The sequence below is a fragment of the Onychostruthus taczanowskii genome, unplaced genomic scaffold, assembly GCF_017590055.1.
Source record: "Onychostruthus taczanowskii isolate IOZ18803 unplaced genomic scaffold, ASM1759005v1 scaffold49, whole genome shotgun sequence".
NCBI lineage: Eukaryota > Metazoa > Chordata > Aves > Passeriformes > Passeridae > Onychostruthus > Onychostruthus taczanowskii.
The window spans coordinates 5,489,784-5,510,997 of NW_024502458.1; the positions used below are offsets into that span (position 1 = coordinate 5,489,784).

The window sequence follows — 21,214 nt, forward strand, 5'->3', positions numbered from 1 at the left end:
GCTCCTGGGGGAGACAAGGTCAGTGCTGCTCCACACACTTTGCTGCTCCTTGTTCCAACCCAGAGAGCTTTTGCTAGAGGCACAGAGGCAAACATGCCCAAAAAGGAACCACAGTTTCTTCCTCATACAGAGTAATCCACAAGGCTTGCTCTAATACATTCATGCTTCCTGTTTTATGTTCAAAGGGATCAGCACTAGAATAAAGTCACTATGAATCCAGAATGTGCTCTGCCCAGTGCCAGCCATTTCATTCCAGCCTTGGCTGCAGCCTGCATGGAAACACCAGAGCCAGGGAGAGGGAGATTAAAGGCAAGGTAAGGTTGTTTATGACACAACTCCAAGCGTTTTTGTGGCTAAGTTTATCATTACTTGCCTCAGACTTGTTACTAAGCAGAGCGGGCTTTCAATGACCTCAACAAACAAACTGGGAAGCCCTCCATGCATTGGCTCCATTTTCTTCCCTTGCCTGCTATTTTGGTCATTTTTCCAAAGCATGTATCAAGCAAGCCCTGGATGGCTGCGGGCCCCTCATTCACACTTTGCTGTGGATAGGAAATGAGGAGTGTTCACTCAGCACCTTGCTGGCCTGGGTCAGTGGCAGCAATGCAGTTACTCTGCAGATGCCTGCTTTAATTAGGAGAGCTTTTCTTTGCCAGCAGACCTGGGCAAAATGAAATCTTGGAGGCAATGAATTGCATTTTGCTCTTTTTTCTGTTAGCATTTTCATCCTTTGTCAGATCTTTTCTTGTCTATTGCATTTAATTCTGCTTCCACTGGTCTCTGTGGTGCCACATTAACATTCTTTTCCTTTTAGTTACATATTCCTAATAATTGAAAGAGCAGGAATCTCTGCATTCTTCTTTATCCAGGAAACCATTCACTACCATTGTTTGTCCCTAGCAACCACAGTACCACGCAAAGTATTTCTCATAAAGAAAATTTCAACAATTCCTCATACACAGACTTGCACAGAGGAAAAAAGCTGCATTCAAAGACAGCATTGTGCAAGGTGAGTCTGGTACTTCAGATGACCACAAACATTGACATTGTGGCAATATTTTATATTCTGAGCTTGCCCACCACGGTGATGCACTCGCTGACCAAGATCAACCCTTTGTCTGCTCCCGCTGACCATTATGGCTGCCAGATTCACAGGCAGCTAAAATGTGCACCAAAGTCTTCCACTCAAATCAGGAGTGACACCGCTTTCTCACAAAGGGAGATTCTGCCCTTGGCCAGAGATTTCATTCAGGTTCAATCTCTGCTGGAGACAGCCGGAGAGCTGGCTCTGCAAACAGCATCGATTTTGTGCCACCGCGCCTGGGAGGAGGATGCGGAGCAGCTCCTGCCCTACTTGCTCTGTTCCCATGACAACACCCTGCAAAGCAGCTCCTGCCAGCTTCCCCCCGACTGCCTCATCGCGCCCGACAGCGTGCCCAGGCTCCGGCTTTCAACCCAGACAACGCCTCCTCTTTAATTGCCAAAAGCTTTTTCCAAGGAGGAAAGATCTGTTTGAAATAGCAAATGGTGTTTTGATCGTCAGAGCAGAGGTATTAAGCTCCCCAGCACCCAGACACAGGGAGAAAGGCTGAGTTTGGTTTGCCATTCCTGCTGCACGCTGCTCCTCGGGAATGTAATCAGGAATGACTTGTGGCTTGGCTCCAGGACTATATTCTTTTCTTCATTAGTGCTGCTTCTCCTTGCGTGCTGAAGTGAATTAATATCTAATAGCACTTCAAGTAACTCCTGATTTCATGTAGTAGATGGCAAATAGTTGCTTGGACTAATGTCCTGGACAAAACAATCTGCTTTTCTTGGGGGTGAGCCTTGTCCTGCCAGTCCTCCAAAAGCTGGGTGCCTCCTGGCATTCCATGAGCAAAGCCTTGAGACTGATCAAGCCAGCAGTTCTTCAGGCAAATGAGCAGGAGCAGATAAAAAATAGGGAGCATAGAGATGAGTTCAGGGCGTTGAAGCTGGATGGAGGAAAGTAGGATAAATTTTCCTGCCTTCCAGTTCAGTGTAATGCTATAGTGAGGTAGAGGATGATTTTTTTTTTTTTAACTTTTTTCCTGTACAGATCCTAAGCTTTTCATATGTAGACTGAGAGCTCAGTCTGTGGCTTTGGCTGTACCACTCCCAGTTGCTCTGTATTTGCCTCAACAGTTCATGTGGTTATCTGGCTAGGTGGGAATCAAAATTAGGCTTGATAACCAAAAAACAGCTGAGATCCTTACTAGGGCTCACCAAAGGACCCACAAAAAGACTCCTCCAGGACTGCCCAACTGAGAGGAGCTTGCAGCTGAGTGCTGATAGGGTTATCTATCCCCTTCCTGCCACATGAACAGCTCTGTGACTGTTAAATTCCCTGTCCTGGCATGGCCATGGCCATACCCAGGACAAGTTTTGGGAGGTGTGAGTGACAGGGGCTCCCTGCACTGCGCCTGAGGGTGGTAACAGGCGCAGAGGTGACAGCACACAGCTCATCCTGGGCACTTAACAGCCGCACCTGAACTCACCAACCCCTGGCTGAAGAGTTTTGCAACACAGCAAAGACTCAGAATAAAATCCCCTGCAAAAGCCAGTTGCCCTGGTAGACAGAAAGCATTCTGTGGGTTATTGAGTTCAGGATATCCACTGGAAGGCTGTTCATCCTGCTGCTGGGTGGCCACAACACACGTATTTTGATTTGTTCCATTGTCATTGTTGTCCAGCCCAAGCATTTCTGTGACCTCAGCATCAGCCTGCACAGTACCTTCCACCTAACTCAGTTACTGCCTCATTTGCTATTCCATTTTATTTGATCTGAGACTTAAAGACCAAATCACGTGTACTGCAAATTACACAATGTCCATCCTTAACTTGGATGGCTTCAAGCAGGTGCTGAGGAACAATTAGATCACTGTCTGTAGAAGCTGCTATTTAACTAAGAAAGAAAAGACAACTTTAAATAAGACAGATGCAGAGAGAGCTCAAAGCTTGCTCACACTGATAATGAAAATTAATCAAACATCATTAGCAGTCTCCAGAGAGTTCAGTACATCGTGTGCTTCTGAGATGTGCTTCTGGTTGTTCTCTGCCTGACAAGAGCACCCACTTCTCTCAGCTCAAGGGCAGAAAAGAGATTTGCTGCAACAATTAAAAGATTAAAATTTGGGGCTTATTCAGAGAGAGTTGGGTGGCTTTCTTTGCAAGCCGTTCGGACCAACCTGTGGCTTAGTGCTGGCGAGCAGCCAGGATCTCTGGGGAGGTCAATAAGTGCATGGAGGTGATTCTACTAAATACACAGCCTTGCTTTTCCTCCCACAGAGTTGAACTTACCTGGAGACTTACCTCCATTCTGAGCAGTGCTCCCTAGGAGGCTGCTTCTACACCTAAATGCAGCTGTGATGGGTGAGCAGCATATTGCATGCAAAGGAGCTGTCAGGAGAGTTGGTTACTAGTACCAGTCTCCTAAGGATTACTTTAGCACACAGTTAATTTTGCCAAAACATCGTGTCCTTCCTTTTGCCATCCTGCCTCTCCTTTTCATCCTCCAAGTTGCCCTAATTTTAACTCATCAGTCTCAAAATCTGGACACTGAGTCCCTTCCATTTGTATTATGTTTAACACACTGGACCCCTGGTTAGAGCTTCTGAGCTTTACAACAACTGAGGGTTTTGTTTGGGACTTGTGTTTGTGTCCTTTGGATCTGGTTGTTTACCCACCACCACCACTTATGTTTATAGTTTCATATTGTGGGAATTATAGGGAAGATGAATAACTGACCTTGCTGGGCAAAGATTTGTCAGTTCAGGCTTAAAAATCAAGAGAAAAGAATCTAAAAGAGTGAGAGAAATTCAAGGTTTGTGTTTTCACATGACCATATCGTGATGTAGACCTGCAGCTCTCCCACAAACCAGTCTTGAGACTAGTGCATGTTATCCCTTCATCCCGTCCTGCAGAGCCCTGAGAGCTTCTCTCCTGAAGCTGGGCCCTGGGGATTGGCCCTTGGGATTGACCCACTGACCTCCCTGCCAGCATGGCAGTTCACAGTGCCAGGGAAGGGGCTGTGCCTTTGCTGTGCCTGGCCTCTGCTGCTCTGGTTACCTGTGACCCCCAGGAGCAAACACGACACATTTTTCTCCTGAAGCAATAAGAGGTACACCTAGATCACCTTAACTTGATTTGGGATGGCAGAGAGTGGAAGTGCAGCATGAGCAGCTGATGCGGGCTCCTTGTCATCAGTGTCTTCTAATACAATTTGTGAATGAGAGCATCCTATTAACTCCCTTTGTACAAACTGCAGGGATTCATTGTGCTGGAGCTTTCTCCAGGTCGCTTTTCTGCTGCTGCCACTGTGCCCAGATGCTCTCTGGATAGGTACAGGTGAACCCAGTAGGAACTTTCTTGCTGTTAAAACATTGACCAGGACCATGAGGGAGATGTCCCCACTGAGACATGGCTCAGCTAAACCTGAAATCTTCACTCTACTCACTCCTTCATTGGAAGTCACTGAACAGGACATTGGAAGGTGGCTCATGACCTTAATGTCACAGCATATGAAGCAGCAGGAGGAAGGAAGGAAGGAAATGCCAAGCAGAAGTTTTCTTGCAACAAAACGTGGTCTCAGTTGGAGCAGATTTAACCAAGAGAATGCTAAGCTGTAAATGCCAAGTTAATTAGTCCTCATGCATAAATTGTTTTTAAAAATACACTGTCATCTCCTGAAGGAACAAGAGCCCATTTCCCCTTCTGTTAGGCTGAAAAGTCAATCTGAAAAATGCCATTGAAGTCTAAACCAAGAAACATCACGATGCTCTCAGCAGAGAAGGTCTCTGTGAGTAGGAGCTTAAAATCCACAGATTTCCTCTCTAAGCCTGCCAAACCAGAAGGCTGAACAACCTTCCCAGGGCACCTCTCACAGCAGACCCATTTCCCTGGGTTCTCATATGACTGCACTGTTGAGGCCCTGTTTCTTTGTTACTCCAGCTCCAAGCCACATTTTGCCCAGTTTTGGGTTTTCTACTCCACACCAGCAGTCAAAAAGGCTAGTGGCAAAATCCTGAGCATTTTCGTCTGTCCTGATCAGTACTGGCCTGGATAAAACCAGGTCACTGGGCTGCAACTCATTCATCATGGGCTTTGTCTTCCACCCAGGGATTTTGAAATGGTTTTTGATTTGTGATCTAGGAAAGACCAATGATTAACTCCCAATTACGTTTTTATTTTCAAATTAATAGCCAGTGCCGTCTGGTGTTGCACAGTTTCTCTTTGCCCCTGTTCTCCATGACTCAGTATGTTTTGAATCTGTCAAGTGCCTGATCCCTCTCCTGATCTCTCCATGTGATTTTGTTTGTGGAGAAACAGAGGACTGAGATTTATAGCAACACTTTAAAATATATTGGTTTTTCTCACTGAGATCTCAGTATTGTTCCTTCCCTTACACAGTATTTTTCAATGCTGCCTTTGCCAGCATTGCCATTGAGATGCTTCCCAGCTGGCAACACCTGGAAAATTCCATGGCCAGCTGTGCCTCACTGGGTTGCAGGTACAGAGGTACTTGACCCTCCTACCTTCTCCTTACAGCAGAGAGAGTTTTTAGGTGGCTGGCTCCTGGTCTCCTTCCCCAGTCTTCCTGTCAGTCCTGTCTTAGTGCTTCATCCCTTGGTAGGAGCATCTGGCACCCAGGCAGGGCACTGGCTCTCTGCAGCCCCCGTGCCACCCGTGGGGCTGCTGCCAGCCAGAGCATGGGGACAGCAGAGCCCATGGCCCCCAGCATGGTCCCCGTGCTCTGCTGGGTTCCACAGCACAGGGGCAGTGCCAGCCCCACAGGCAGTGAAACCCCAGAGGCACCTCGAGCTGTTGGGCAGTGGTTTCCTCACCTGCAGCAGCTCCACTGGAGAGAGGAGGTTGCTTCTCCTGGTCTGCCAGAGAGAGGGGTGAGAGGTGGTGAGCAGTAAATCAGTGCTGGCCCTGGCCTGTCCAGGGGAACAGGTGGAGGCACAAGGGGCTGATATCAGTGTTATGATGCCCGATAGGCAGGAAGAATGATGTGCAGAACTCCGTGATAGCAGAAGGCTAGTTAATTACTTTGTTATACTATATTATACTATAACTATATTACACTATATTACACTAACAAGAACTATCACTAACTAGAAAACCTGTGACTCTCTGCCCAAGAGTCCCGACACACACACACACACACACGGATCCAATTGGTCAATGAATCTAAAACACCATCACCAGAATCCAATCAAGCAATCACCTCGGGTAAACAATCTCCAGAACGCATTCCACATGGGCATGAGCACAGGAGCAGCAAATGAGATAAGAATTGTTTTGATCATTCTTTTCTCTGCTTCTCTCATAGCTTCTCTCAGGAGAAATCTGAGAGAGCTACATCTCTCTCTGTTCAGAGGGCATGTGAACACCACAGGCTGAAACAGCATTAAGAGCTCCCCACCTTCTGCAGATCCCCCGCCTGTGTCTGGGTTCTGGGCAGGTTTAGGTTTAAAGAGCACATAACTTTACACCACCTCTCCTTGAGTGAGCCGAGGCATCTTTCTGGAGAATCCAACCGTGTCTCCCTGCGGGGGCAGCCACGAGCCCCGGGCATCCATCGATCCCACCGCAGCCAAAAAGAGGAGAGAAAGTCCCTGCAGCTTTCTCCCCAGCTAGTTCTCCTGCTGCCGTGGCTTCCTGTTATTCCTAAACTCCTGATATTTTTAGGCTGTCGACTGGCTTCTCACCCACTTTGGGAGTGATGAGATCTCATCCTGGGGAAGTGGTTGCAGCAGTGCTCTAGTAACAAAATCATTAAATCGATTGCCTTTGCAGCAAAGCATCTCTGGTGAAATGTCACTGATACCTGCAGTGTCATCTCCAGAGCCTGCAGCCTCTCCTCAGCTGTGTGGTTGTTAACAGAGGAGGAGGAGGAGGAGGAGGAGACCAGCACATGGCTGAGCTACTGCCGGCAGTGCAGGGCCCATGGAAAAGAGAAACAAGAGGAATCTCAGCTTAGGAAAAGCAGCAGACTTTCAGTTAATGGAAACCTGATACTTCACCTCCATCTATTAAGCAGCAGCTGAAAAAGCAATACAGGCCTCAGCTGATGTTTGTCCCATAAAATAAACCCAGCAATATACAGCCCCAAGACACATGTTTATATAGAAATAAGTCATCAAGTTATTTGCTTCTGAGACATAAGAATTAGATTTGTTTTCACAACATGTTGAGCATCACTTCATCATCAGTAATAGAAATGCCTGTAAAAACGACCTCCCTGGAGAGCTATTAGATAACAGATTACCCTGGATATAACTGTGAAGAGACACCCCAGCAGCTCTCATCTAGTCAGCTGCTCTGCTGGTGGTGAACAAATGTTGGTGGATCTCAGCAGGACCCAAAGTGCATGTGAGTGATGGCTGTAGGGCTGCTCCTGCCAATGGCTTCTGACTTTCCACGGCAGAGTGGCCAGCCCAGAAGGAGTTAAGTAGCGAATGTGGTGGAAGGAGGTGGGGTTGTGGGGTGACCCCCTCTCTGCAGCCCCAGGGTGCTCCTCCTCTGCTGCTGCCTGCCCACATGCCCTCAGCTGCATCACTTGCAGTGACCTACTGACATGGGTTGGGAGCCTGACAGACACTCTCCAACAGATCTCCAGGTCCCTACAATTTTCAGGAAGTGTTGATGCCTTGCCCACATGGGCCATCTTAATTGCAAGGGCCCAAGCATCAAGATCCTGCATGTTCCACCAGGTTTTGAAGGCCTGCAATGGGCTCACCGGGGTTCTGTTTAATGTCCTCTTCTTTGAGAGCTTTGTCTTGGCTTTAAGCATGACCAAAACAAAGACAAGATGTGGTCTTGGAGGGAGCAGAGGCATTCTGTCCCACCCCATTCTGCTGACCACATGAGCACAAAGAACAGTGCTTTGGCCAAGGAGCAGCTGGCTCACTTTCCCTGAGGCTGCTTGGGAAGGGGATTGTGCTTGGCCTCACCTGTGAGGTGTTTGTGTGCAGCATGGTGACATTAACCAGCTGAGTAAAACGTTCAACAAAACCCTCTCCTGCCCCAGAGGCTTCTCATAATATCCTCTCACAGCTGTTTCTTTATCTCCTGAGTCCTCATTTCTTTATCTCCTGAGTCCTCCTCGTCCCACATGGCTGCAGGCATTGCCTTCTTCTCTGCCCCTGCCTCCTGCCAAGGTCCCTTGGCTACAAGGCCTTCCTGCAAACCTGTGCCAGGGAGAGGTAGCCAGAGGGGCACAGGCACACAGCTGTGCTGGAGAGGAGCAGGAGCAGGCACCCAGGGCTCGTGGAGCTGGTCTGCAACACTCAGCTGCTGTACCATTTAGCCTGTGACCATGTAAGTCCTTGACACAGAGATCTGGTATCACTTCCCCTATTCTATAATCCCTCTAGACTGAGGTGAATACCTGTCTCCCATGGCAGCTCTCCTGTCTTATCCTGTTCCCAGGAGCCACCTCTGAAGGGCCCCCAGTCCAGAGTTAGCCCCACTGTGCAGAAAGGATGGAATTTTGCCCATATATTTTCTGTTTGTGTGTGCTGGGACTCTGTTCTCTAGCACCACGAATAAATCTAGAATCCTGTAGCAGCTCCAGGAAACATGAGACATTATTTTTGCCTGTACATTGATTCTTCTCATTTTTTTCTCCACCTTATTGCTGGAGCCTGGTTTCTTTCCATGCTCTGAGAAAATGCCAGCCCAGCATTGAGGAGAACCAATTTCACTGGGTGTGGAATATTCCTGCTCCACCAAAGGTTGTTGCTGTGGGACTTGGAGTGGATGAAAGGACAATTTCTCATCAGTAATACAGAGCTCAACTATTGCTGAAGCATCCTAAAGCCCATTCAGGCAGAGACAGGAGTCCCTAAATCCAGACTCAAAGCTTTGGGGAAGACCCTGACCTCTGCCTGTGCTCACATGGCTGTGGCACTCATGCCTCACCTCTCGTGTTCTGGCCCCTTTCTTTTCCCAGCTTTCCAGAGTTCACAAAGGACTCTCATATCCATCAAGCTAACTGAACACAGCATAAACACCTAAACAGCTGTCTAAAGGGTAAACCTGGAAACAGCAGGATCTCATAGATCTCATTCCTCCGTCGGGAGGAAGAGCCATGGCCACAGAAGGTTGGGGTTTCATGCTCTCGCCTTTTAGCCCAAGTGCTGTGTGCCATTTAACCTGCCCTGGTTAATTCATCCCAAATGCCACTCTCCCTCAGTTCCACGGCAATTCCCAACAGCATTTCCAAAAGCACTGTAGAGCCCCAACAAACCTAAGAATGAAAAAAATCCTTTTCTTAACAGAGAAATGCACTGAAAACAAAAAAAAAAAAACCAGCCTGTCTAGCACACAAGCAAATAAACAGCGATAATGGTATAACTTTATTTAGATTTAAATTGACATTTAGCACAGTAATATGCACAGAAAGAAAAAAGTACCAAAATACCAAACTCATAGCATATAAAATAATCAAATATATTTCATATTTAGTGAAATATTTCTACAACACATCAGTGGGACTACCCTGGGCAGCCCAACCCTGTAAATATATATATTTTTATATTTATAGCTGTATTATATAAAATACTGTATGTAGAGAAAGCACTGAAACTTATCACCAAAATAGAAAATAGCTCAAAATACAGATAGTTCAGGTTTGCTGGATATACCCAATATGGAAAAAAGGTTCAAACCCACTGCAGGAGATAAAGCTCCAGCTGAGATGCTCTGGCAGGCATGGAATGGCAGGGTGGGCACACACTGGATCAGCTGGCAGGAGCCTGGCTGCCAAAGGCCATGAGATGACAAAACCTTCAGATTCTCAGCCAGAACCATCAAGAGGATTCCGAAGAGGGAATGCCGGCGATGCTTGTGGCTGATCCAGGGCCAAAGCGGTTTTGGTAAGTCAGAGCTGCCAGAGCAGCACAACTGCATCCCTTAAGGATCCAGCAGGACTGGCCATCAGCAGATGCACAACATCACAAGCAGATTATTCTGAATTTTAGAGATGCCTCTCCAGCGGATGACAGTGATTCATTCCCTACAGGTTTTGAAAACATAAAAAGCTGTGTTTGTGAGGCCAGGCTCCCCCAGGCAATACTGTGTGGCACGGGAAGCAGCAACCCTGCTGCTCCAAGACAATGACACCAAATGAAGTGCTTCTCCTGGCAAAAACTCCCACTTCCCCTGAGGGTCATCAGGGGTTGCACTTAGGAACCCAAGCGATTTGTAGACAGGTATAAAAAACATGGCATTTCTGGCAGCAGCACTGCAGTGCAGCTGGAGTCAATAACCTGCACTGGCCATGGCCCGGGCGTGTCACTGTCATATTTTCTGGAAAAATCCCTTCTCCCAGGATTTTGCTCCTGGGAAGATGAGAAGCCTCAGAGAAAAAGGAAAACAATATTATCTCATTTGCTTCTCCTGTGTTTTGCTCCTTTGGAATGTGGTTTGGAGGTTGTTTACCAACAGGTGATTGTTTCATTGGTTTAGTGTGAATTGTTTTGACTTATTGGCCAATGATGACCAAGCTGTGTCGGACTCTGGAGAGAGAGTCACGAGTTTCATTAATATCTTTTAGCCTTCTGCCTGTATCCTTTCCGTAATCTTTAGTATAATTTAGCTTAATATTCTTTAACATAACATAGATCATAAACTAATAAATTAGCCTTCTAAGAACATGGAGTCAGATTCACCATTCCTCACTTCGTCTGGGAACCCCGCAAATACAGTACGGGCACTGCGGGGGCTTCAGGCTGGTGCTGGGTGGGCAGGGAGAGGCACAGCTCCTGGTGGCAGGGACAGCCAAGGGCACTGCATCTCCTGCTTTCCAGACAGCACACTTCTGTGCTCGTTTGTTGCTATTTGACCCGGTATAATGATTGATTCACTTGACTACCCCCACAGGAAGGCAGCCAAGTCTTGCCCAGAGTTTCCCTGCTCAGAGGGTTTTGAGCCCCCGCACTGGTGCCAACTCCATGCTGGGAGATCATCCTGGGAGCCCTCCCAGACCCTGTCCCTGTGCTTCTGCCACACCACTGCAAAGAAGCCTGTAACCCATTAATAATTCTGCAATTGCTCTTTGTCATCAAGCCAGCAGTTGCATCCATAATTACATGACAACAATACTATGCTAACAGGATGAGCTATAATTCCTAGGTGGTATTAACATTGTTATTTTACTCTGAGTAACTTCCTGGTAATGGCCATTTGAATGTGGCAATATCAATTAAGTGAATATAAATGCTTAGCCCCTGGAAAAATCATTAATAAAAATCTCATTCTGATAGCCTCTAATCTCAGCTAAGTACAATTACTCATATGAGGCCACTATAAAAAGTATTTTTCTCATCAGAAGAAATTCATAAGGTTTTCCCAACTGTTTGTAATAAAGAGGACACAATATAGAAAAGTCCAGAAAATAAGCACACATTTGTTTCTCAAAACCCATAGATAAACATGACAATATCTCTAAATTACTGGCTACAAACAGGATTTCATTTAGCTCTACTCAAACTGTAGCCTAGTGTAAATGTTTTCAAAGCAGCACGTTGCTGTTTCATCTGGAACAGCTGCACAGGATTTCTTTGATATCAAGCTCCTGCGTGGGGATGATGTTTCAATTTCTCTTTATGCCTCCAAGCTGCTGAAACTGGAAGGAAAAAACATTTAGTAAAACAGGTGCTTTTCGTGGAAAAGAAAAAAAAACTTGTAATTTGGCCTTGAAAGCAGTTCTAAGAAATAATTTATCAGTGCAGTGGTAACAGAGGCACGCTGTGCCTGTCCATCTCTGTTTCAAAGGAGACAGGGAGCCCAGCCTGTGTTCCTGCATGGCTCCCCATGCAGTGCCTGGGAGGAGGGGTTTGCCCTGCCTGCAGAGCCAGCCACCACGGCTACACACATTTAAGAGGTGCAGCACACATTTATCTTTCTTTAGTGAGATAAGGCTGGAAAAATCTGGGACACCAGGAGGAGCTGGCAGGAGGGCTGCTGGGGTAATGGGGAGGAAGTGGCAACACCATTATCTCCAGGCAGGATCTCTCTCTCAAACGTTTATGTGGGTTTGTTGGCTTTGCTTCATAAATATTTTCCAGACAAAAAATTGTTTGTGGATGCTGTCAAAGCAGCCTCAAGGAGTCTTTCTGGTGACCTCCAAAAAGTACATTTCCTAAGGCATTCCCCTGTGCATGTCTTGTCAGACACCCACTTTGATGCACAATGCTTACTAGGAAAAAAAACAGTAAAAGCTGACAAAGGCTGCCGAAAACTCGGGACTCCATTTCAAAATTTGATGAGCTGATGCAAACAATTTCTGCCGGGGCCATTGACCTCTCGTTCACCTCCAGCAAAGGGTCTGGCAGCTCTGTGTGGCCCTGCCAGGGGCACTGCCAGCAGGCTGAGGGATGCACATGCAGCTCACCTCCCCAGACTTACTGCTCTCCTGCCTCAGCACTGTCAGCGCCCACAAACGGGATTTCTTCCCTGTCCATCTGCCCCAGAACCAGGTGGTGCTTCTCCATGTTTATGACACACTGCAGAGAATAAATGTCTTTAGGTAAGAGGGAAAACTGCAAGTTAGGGTGGTCCCAGCTCTCCCATCAGCATCCTGCTGGAAAACTCCTACCTTCAGAGACTTCAGTGTCTGCAGCCCAAAGGAAAAGGGTTGGTCGTTGTCTTCTGAAAAAAACAGGACATTTCAGATTTATACATCCAAAATGCCCTCCTGGGCTTTTTGTCAGTGACTCCATCCTTCCTTTGTGGTTGCTCTGTTAAACAAAGCCCTGTTTATAAAGGGACTGACTCAAAGGAGAACAAGAGGGCACAGGAGGGCAGGAGGGCAGGCAGATGTGCCTGCAGTGGTTGCTCCATCAGCATGGCAAAGCCAAGCTTGTGAACACATCCTCCCCCTTCCCGCTGGGGCACAAACAAGAACTTGCTCTATTTGGATTTTAACATCTTCCTAAAGCTCTGTTTTCCTGCTGGGGTGAGAGGAAGCAGACCCCAGCCCAGGGTGGAGGAGCAGAGGGTTGTGCACTCACCCACGACGAGGGCAGCACACTCCACAGGGATGGCTCCCACTGTGAGGGACAGACACTCAATCTGCCCAATGGCTTTCACCTTGTTTGGCAAGGAAACCATCTCCTCTTCCACAGGGAGTGCTTTGAGATGCTCCTTTAACCTGTGGACATTGAGAACACTCCTAACATCAAATGGCCATGGCTTGGCTGTTCCAGCAAGGAGCAATGGTGCTTGGAGGGTGCTTACAGCTGAAGTGCTCTTGGCTTGCTCATTTGCCACACTGCTGTTGGAAAGCTGCTTCCATGGCAGGTTCTGTGTGGGTGCTCTGCAGACCACAGCATGACCCACAGTGCTGCCCAAGCACAGTTCTGTGATGCATTTTGGGTTTTACCAGGGGAATATTTTTCCTACATTTTCCTGAGACTCGGGGAATACAGAATTGCTTCTAATGCAGTGTGGGTGTGAGGAAGGGTTAGCTCACTCCAGCTTCCACGAGTGGAGCTGACACTGTGTCCCCATGGCATCACAGACATGCTGAAGTTGGAACAGACCTCTGAGGTCATCGAGTCCAGCTGTGTCCCCAGGTGCCACACCCACACATCTTTTGAACACTTCCAGGCATGGTGGTGCCACCACTTCACTAAGCAGCTTGTTCCAAGGCCTGACCACCCTTGCAGGGAAGAAATTTTTCCTGATACCCACACTAAACCTCACGTGGCACAACCTGAAACCATTTCCTCTGGTCCTGTCACTCATTACCTCACTTGAGCCTCCTTTTGGGCAGTTGTAGAGAGCAATAAGGCACCCCCTGAGTCCCCTTTTCTCCATGCCAAACACGGCTCACGTCCAGGGTGGCCCAATCCGTGTTTCTTAGTTTGTTAGGTGCTGCTGCTGCCTTTGTTCTGAGGAAATGGGGACAGATCAATCACATTCAGCCCAAAGAAAAGAAAAAAGGACGTCAGAGATGCCTCAGGTACAGTTTCTATCTACACCCTTTGAAGCAGTCTGACAATACTAATTAAATATTTAGCTTCAGTTTCTCTTTTAAACTGAGCAAGAATCTAATGGAAAGGCCGTTTGAGGTGCTGATCTCTCTCTCAGATAAAAGCCAGATCAAGTTTCAGCTATTTGAGGTAGCTTTATGCTGAGCCGCATTGCAGCAGTGCTTGTGTCTGTCTGTCTGTCCATCTGTCCTGGGGGCCAGCCCCCTCAAAGGCTCCAGGACTGAGGTGGGCATTGCCCACACCACTTAACACAGGCACAAGACCAGTGAGGGGTAGCGGGGAAAAGGAGCTGGATCCCCTCTGCTGCTTTCTTGGAGTCTGGCCTTAAAAATCAGCAGGAACACTGAATCAATCAGAAGTTCGTGAGTTCCTCGGCCGCCTCCTGCACCTCCTACAGCTCCACAGGGGATTTCTCATGCTGGCAAGCTGTGAGCCTACTCCACTGCTTTCCTCAGAGAGAGGGAGAGAATCACTGGCATCATGACAAGACACAAAAAAAATTTGAAAAAGAAAGGAGGAATTGAGCCTGAGCATCAGAGACACAAGTGCCACTTTGAGGCATTGGGTGCCCTGGGACCTGGGCAGCAGAAAAAACAGGCTCTGACCTCTTTCTTCAGTGCTCTTTGAAGGACAGGGCTGCTGCAGCAGAGCAGCGCTGCAAGGACTGCACTGGACACATGTAACAAACACAGGGAGCAGAGGAACTGTCCCAGAGCATGAAATGCCTCCAAATGCCATCGTGTGGCCAGCCTGAGCTTGCCTGAGCTGCTCCACAGGTTGTGACAAGGTTGTGTTAAGCACAGCCACCTTCCATCACTAAGCACTGTTGTGCAAAGAGGTAATTAATGTTAGGGCAGGAACAGGCACCATTCAGTCAGGGCCATGCAGTAGTGCTCAGTGACCTGGGGTAATTTTATCTTTTTTTCATAATTATTGCAAGTTAGCTGCAAAAAGCAATGACTCCATGGGAATAAAGTGCCAAAACCTCCTTGATATCCTGTGAGCTGATGCCTGGTCCTGTTCCTCAGAGATGACAGAGAGTTGTGCTGCAAATGGCTATCAGTCACCTCTAATAATCCCTAAATACCTTTCCTTTTCTTCCAACCAGGGGAAATTTGTAATTGCGAGGAGCATCAGACACCCAATTCTGAGAACATGCATGCACACAGCTTCTTTACTTTGGAAAATGTAAATACATTCCTGGGCCAGCAGGCTGGGGGCATGTCCAGCAGCTTGTCCCTGCCCTGCCACGGGAGCCTGCAGAGCTGGGCTGGGCTGCCCTGGGGACACAGAAGGCTGGGGAAGGTTCAGCTGTTTTGTGAGGCACTGAGTGACAAGCAGGCAGTGAAAAAACACAAATGCATCCAACCCTCTGAAGGGATTCCCTCAGAGGTGAACAGAGTGGCGCCCTATTCTATTCCGCCTCCCTGCCATTTAAGGCTGGGACAGTTTGGTTGTCAGGGGCTTGCCCAGCCCTTCTAGAACAACCATCAGTGAACCCTATTCCATTCCGCCTCCCTGCCATGTAAGGCTGGGACAGTTTGGTTGTAACAGGAGGGTCAGGGGCTTGCCCAGCCCTTCTAGAACAACCATCAGTGACATGGGCAGAACCCCAGCCCCAGGACACTGCCTGTGCTGCCAGGTGCCATGCTCCTGCAGAACAGAAATCCAGCTGGATATTTACCCTAGCCTGTCCAGGCAGGCCGATGACATGAGGTTGTGCTGTGAGCCGGTGTCCACCACGGCCTTCAGCTCCTTCCCCGCACACTGCAAGAGCAAGAAGAGATGGGAAATGATGTGTGGGATGCAGGATGAGCACCAGAGTGTCCAGGAACTCTGGTGCCCATGAGCTCTCCTCATGCCAGCTCATCCCTGCTCCCCTGCACGCTCAGATGCACATGGGGTCCTGAGCCCTTCCTGGCTCCTTTGCCCCTGCAGAGAGCAGATGGGGCAGCCCAGGAAGGAGGGAATGCTGTGCAGAGTGGGAAATACAAATGAGCATGGGGCTAAGGAATAGAAATGTGAAACTGCCCTTGGGCAAAGAAAATAGGGATGGCACTTGAGGAAAACAAGCAGGCTGTGAGCACAGGGATTTGCCATGGGATTATACCCCAGCATTTCAGCACGCTGCCCCAGCTTAGCTGTCCCCTCTGCCCCGGTGTGTAAGGGAAGACACCCATCACACCAGTTTTCTCTGTGATTCCCAGGTGGGCATCTCTGCCACAGCAGCCCCAGAGCTGTGACAGTCCCGTGGGAGCACGTGTTTCCTGACTGGGAAACATGGAGAATAAGAGCACAGCCTGAGACTGTGGGGAAAAAAAATCTGCAGCAAAAAAAAACCACAAAAGGCTGTGGAGGGACTATTACCTGGCAGCTCACCACTATGAGCTCTTCATCCTCAGTTTTGCCCGAGCTGCCCAGTTTGGTTTGGTTCAGCTTGTTGGTCTGTGATGAGAGATCACCCTTGGGAGCCCAGCTGCCTCGGCTGCCTCGGAACTTGGATAAATTTGTCTCCAGCAGGCGCTTCTGCAGGATGTTGTGTGGTTGCTTTAGGGAAGAACGCACACAGAAGAGCAGGGTCAAGTCAGAGGAAAGCCACACCATGGCCTGTGCCACCAGACTGCCTGTGGTGCCCAGGGGCCAGCGCTGCTCTCACAGGGGGGAGGCTGTGAAGTCCCGCTCTCCCTAATTCCCAGACTACAGCTGTTCTTCCTAGCTACGTCTGGCTTGCCTGTCTTTGACTAAAAAGAACTTTGTTTTGCAAAGGGAATAATACTTTCAAACTATTAGCCTTTGAGACCTTGGAGGGACCTTGGAGGGATGCCTTTCTTTTACCAAAAATTCAAGCTTTGATTGCATATAGGAATCCAAACAAGTCCATCCTTTTCAAGCTGGTGTTTCAACACCTTTGAGACCTTGGAGGGATGCCTTTCTTTTACCAAACTCAAATTCAAGGTTTGATTGCATATAGGAATCCAAACAAGTCCAGCCTTTTCAAGCTGGTGTTTCAACCACAACTGCCTTCATCTCTTGATATTGGGAATTCGGTAGTGGTGCAACAAATCAGCTTTCCAGTGATATTCACCACCTAAGTGGTAGGTATCCTCCCAGAATTCCCAACACTTCTCTCTTCCTGTGTTATTTCCATTTGCTCTGGGAGAAGCATGTTGCCTCTCAAGATGGTAGTGATGTAACAAATCAGCTTTCCAATTATATTCACCACCTAAGTACAAAGAAAGTCTACAATTGCCCTCTGTGCCTTTTTCCCCCTCTACTTTTATTTAGCTGCTAAATGGAACCAATCCTGAGTGCCATACCACAAGAGGAAAGGGAGAGAAAGGAAAGAGGTAAGGTCATCTGAGGCAGGTAGGTATCCTCCCAGAATTCCCAACACTTCTCTTTTCCTGTGTTATTTCCATTTGCTCTGGGAGAAGCATGTTGCCTCTCAAGATCTCCTCCAACCTCTTTCCCAAAAGCCTTTTTATGTTTAATGTTCATTGCAGATGGATGCACACACTCTGCTGGAGGTGAAATGAGTCTGCCTGATTATCTGCTCATTTCTCTGCCCGGCTAATCTGCCCTCCCCATTAATGCCATTCCTTCTGATTTTAATTTCTCCATGGTGAGACATTTTTACTGGCTTATCCCTGAATTTTTGCATTATGTTAAACCTGCCTGTGTGTCTGCAGAGACACCTGAACCAGCAAAGCTTCTTATCCCAAGGGAATATCAGAGCCAGGATAACTTTGAAAACCCCAGAACGTGGCTCCCCAAGTTGGCCAGTGCCCACCCTTGTGCACAGCATGTTAAATAACCCCACTTCCAAGAGTCTGATGGAGCCTGGCACCATCCTGAAATAAGTGCAGCCACGCTGGTGCTCCAGACCGCGCTGTGGGCAGCGCAGGCAGCAGAGCTGGGCCAGACTGATGGGCTGGGGCAGCTGCAGCAGCACCAGCGGTCACCGGGACACACCAGCTCCTTGCATCCGCACTTTCCACCCTCCTGGTTTCTGCTGCTTGAAATAAAATCCCATGGCCATTTTGGGTTGCAGGTGCTGTGTCTGACCAGCCTGCTACAGAGCACGTCCTGATTCTAAGCAGTAACTCCTGGTGGGGAGGAATCAGATCTGACTCTGTGCTGCCTTCCCAGTGAGGCCAAACTGCAGAAACCAGTATTACTTAACTGGACTAAAGGCAGGCAGGCTGCACTGGTGCTGGGCCCTGTGTGGAGGGACAAACAGATCAGCTTGGAAGGGAGGGCTCCATTGTGTGAGGCAGAAGCTGTAGGTGCACAGTGAGCACTGTGATCACCTCCAGCCCTGTGATCACCTGCAGTGCTCCTCACCAGAGCAAAAATTCAGGCCAGGGTTTTCTGACAGTGGATGGGATGTTCTTTTCACCCTTTAGGTTTGGCTGCAGCTCAGGAACACAGCTGGAACACTAATTCTTCACATCATTTAAAACAACAAAAGGAAGGATAGGGGAGTGTAGCAGTAAATGACGAGGTTCACCCAGCTGGCCAGAAGACAGCCTGTCACACAGGGGTCACCTCCTTGTGCCCAGCCCCACTCAGGCAGCACCAAGAGAAGTTCCTGAATGCCATCATCCAGGACAGTCTGGGTGCTTTTCTGATCTGCCTGGCCTCAATCTCGAACACACTCCTCACTGCTGCTTTAACTGTCACCTACCATTGAATTCAATCTATTTATTTTTAACTACAAGTTCTCCTATGGATTATTAATCAGTAGCATATATGGGTTTTCTCAAGTCCTGGTTTTTATGAATCTTACATGGGACCCATCACTAAAAGGCAAAAATCCATCACTCAGCAGTCACAAGTTACCAGCACAAATGGGATTGTCTTTTGTTGACACTTGCCCTTCTGAAAACCACAGCAAATTCTGCCTCTAGGGAGACAAATATTCCTTATGTTGTGCTCCAATACAGCAATAATCTGGCAGGAGGGGGCTGAAAAGGTTCCCTGCAGCACCGTCCTGTCTCAAGCTATTAATTAGTTTGCTTTAACTTGGATTTCCCTTGATTCTCGTGTGCACCAGAGTGAGGGATGCTAGTCACGGAGATGACTCAAGTGATGGATACGTACTTGGTAGATGGATAATGTGCCAGGGGACATTTGCAAATGCACATTTTGCTGGCAAACTGCAAGCAGACCGTGTCTGGGAGGGAGGGAGAGGAGGAAAACCTCCTCCCTAGAGCAGTGGGGAAGGCAGCTGTGTTCTCCCTCCAGTGTGGGCCTGGCAGTGCTTGAAGAAACCCAGATCACCTGGTACAATATTCCTTTGCATTGCAAAAAACTGTTGAAAGTTTTATAAAAGTATAGAATGTTACATTTCATTGTGTCAGCAAGAAAATAAGTTTTCCTTGTATCATTCAGCAATACGTAAATACAAATCAGAATTTGTTTCATAAGATAGGTCAATTTCCAACCCCAAGATTTGCAAAAAGCTATGATCCCCTAAAAATGTCACAGTGAAAACCTAAAGTGAGTGGAGACACTCTATTGCTGACCTTATTTACCACTGTCTGTCAAAACCAGAAATAATCCTGCCCAGCTTTGTTTCTCTGTGATTTGTAAGCAAGTGCATTGCTGCAGCTTGCAGTGTTCATTTCTCTGACAGGTTTTTTTCTATTTGGCTTCTAGATCTGGGAATAACAGGACCCTTCAACAATTTCATTGAGGTGGAGATGAAAGTCAGGGAAGACACTGGCTCCCCTCCTCCACAAACCCATCTCTGGAGGTTTGCCCTTTCTTCTGTACCTAGACAGTAAGGGGAGGGGAAAAAGAGTTTTAATGCATCAACAAGAAATAATCAATTTCTCTCTCTTCTTCCCATCCTTCACCCAAACTCACATGTCCCTGACACATGTCCCTCTCCGGGCAAGGCAGAGCACACAGCGTCACAGCTTTTTGCATTCCAGGCAAGACACACCAAACTGGGCATGCACAGCAGGGGACTGGGGACACTTGACCGTGCTGCAGCTCAGCCAGTGCTGCCCCAGCTATGGGGAGCTGGGGCTGGGGCCATGGGGCACCCAGGGTTGGCTGAGGGTGCCCAGGGGAGGTCTGAGGGCATGATGGAAATGGGAAATGCTTTTGTTGCTGTTGCTGCTTTTGCTACTATTTAGAACTTTTCTTCCCAGGTTGTCAAATGATGCGGGACTGCTCCAGACAAAGCTGCTCCAAACTGGGCTGGTGGCTCTGGGGGCAAGGGACAAGTGTCAGAGCACCAGGAGGAGCTGCAAGAGCCAGCACAGCCTGTCCCAGCTGGGAAGGGGGCCATGGTTATCCTGTCAGGGAGCCCCCATCCCAGATAAACACCATCTCGTGCCAGTTTTTTGGGCTTCAGGAAAAAGGCTAATAGAGGGAAGAGGCATCAAAACAAAGCCATTTCTGTTCTCTATATCCAGCATAACATTTGCCTAATTCAGTGTATGCTTTGCTATAGCTTGGTGTCATACTGGACAGAAGGGAGTACATAAAGGGAGTGAGGAGCTGGAGTTCTGTCTGAGCCACAGTCATTCACTGGGAATGATGACACATTGGAATGGATGATCACAAGAAGTATTTCTCAAACCTGCCTGTGCACAGCATCGCCAGGAGAGCTGAGTGATGGCACACGGATGGGGGATGCCAGCACACCCACCCTGGTGACCTGCTGCAGCTTCGCTGTGCTCAGTACCCCCACACCAGGTCACAAGGAAGGGGATTTCTCCCCAGAAGTGCAGTGCTTGCTGCCAGCTGCCACAGTGACAGACAGGATCTGTTCTCACCACCTGTCGCCATCTCTGAGGAGCTGTTCCCTCGTCTCTGCTCCTGCCAAGGCTGTTGGAAACCCCCAGGGGAAACCCTGCATTAATAGGGCCGGGCACGCCAGGAACCCCTCCACGCACGTCACCACGGCTGCCACACAGCTCTGGGCACAGGAACCTGCTGCTGTGGGGGGACACCACAATCATCCTCAAGGAAGCCATGCAAACACCTTGGGCCAAGAGCTCTGATGCCCTGGGCCTCCTGGTCACGCAGCTCTGTCCCTCTGGGCCTCTCAATTTGGGGCCACGCCAAAGTGAAATCCCATATTCTGGAGGGTGTCCAGTCTCAGAGGTGCACAATCTCCCACTCCTCCTGGGGACAGCCCTCGTGACATCCAGGTGTGACATCCAGTGGGGACA

General features: G+C 48.4%; 1 protein-coding gene across 1 annotated transcript; it reads right to left on the reverse strand.

Moving 5' to 3' along the window:
* Positions 1-12,431: 12,431 nt before the first annotated feature.
* On the reverse strand, positions 12,432-16,628 carry NRIP3 (nuclear receptor interacting protein 3). Its single transcript, XM_041415014.1, has 5 exons — positions 16,392-16,628; positions 15,709-15,791; positions 13,041-13,180; positions 12,626-12,678; positions 12,432-12,533 (listed from the first exon to the last, which is right to left on the reverse strand). The coding sequence occupies exons 1-5, from the start codon at positions 16,626-16,628 to the stop codon at positions 12,432-12,434; spliced, it is 615 nt and encodes a 204-aa protein (XP_041270948.1).
* Positions 16,629-21,214: the final 4,586 nt, after the last annotated feature.

What these genes read in the sequence shown, in the direction of transcription:
- NRIP3 (XM_041415014.1), bottom strand. Translation starts at nt 16,628, where the DNA reads ATGGTGTGGCTTTCCTCTGACTTGACCCTGCTCTTCTGTGTGCGTTCT. An exon ending in GTGTGCTGCCCTCGTCGTGG is followed by an intron (nt 12,679 to 13,040) that starts GTGAGTGCACAA and finishes TGTTTTTTTCAG; the next exon opens with AAGACAACGACCAACCCTTT. An exon ending in AGACACTGAAGTCTCTGAAG is followed by an intron (nt 12,534 to 12,625) that starts GTAGGAGTTTTC and finishes TATTCTCTGCAG; the next exon opens with TGTGTCATAAACATGGAGAA.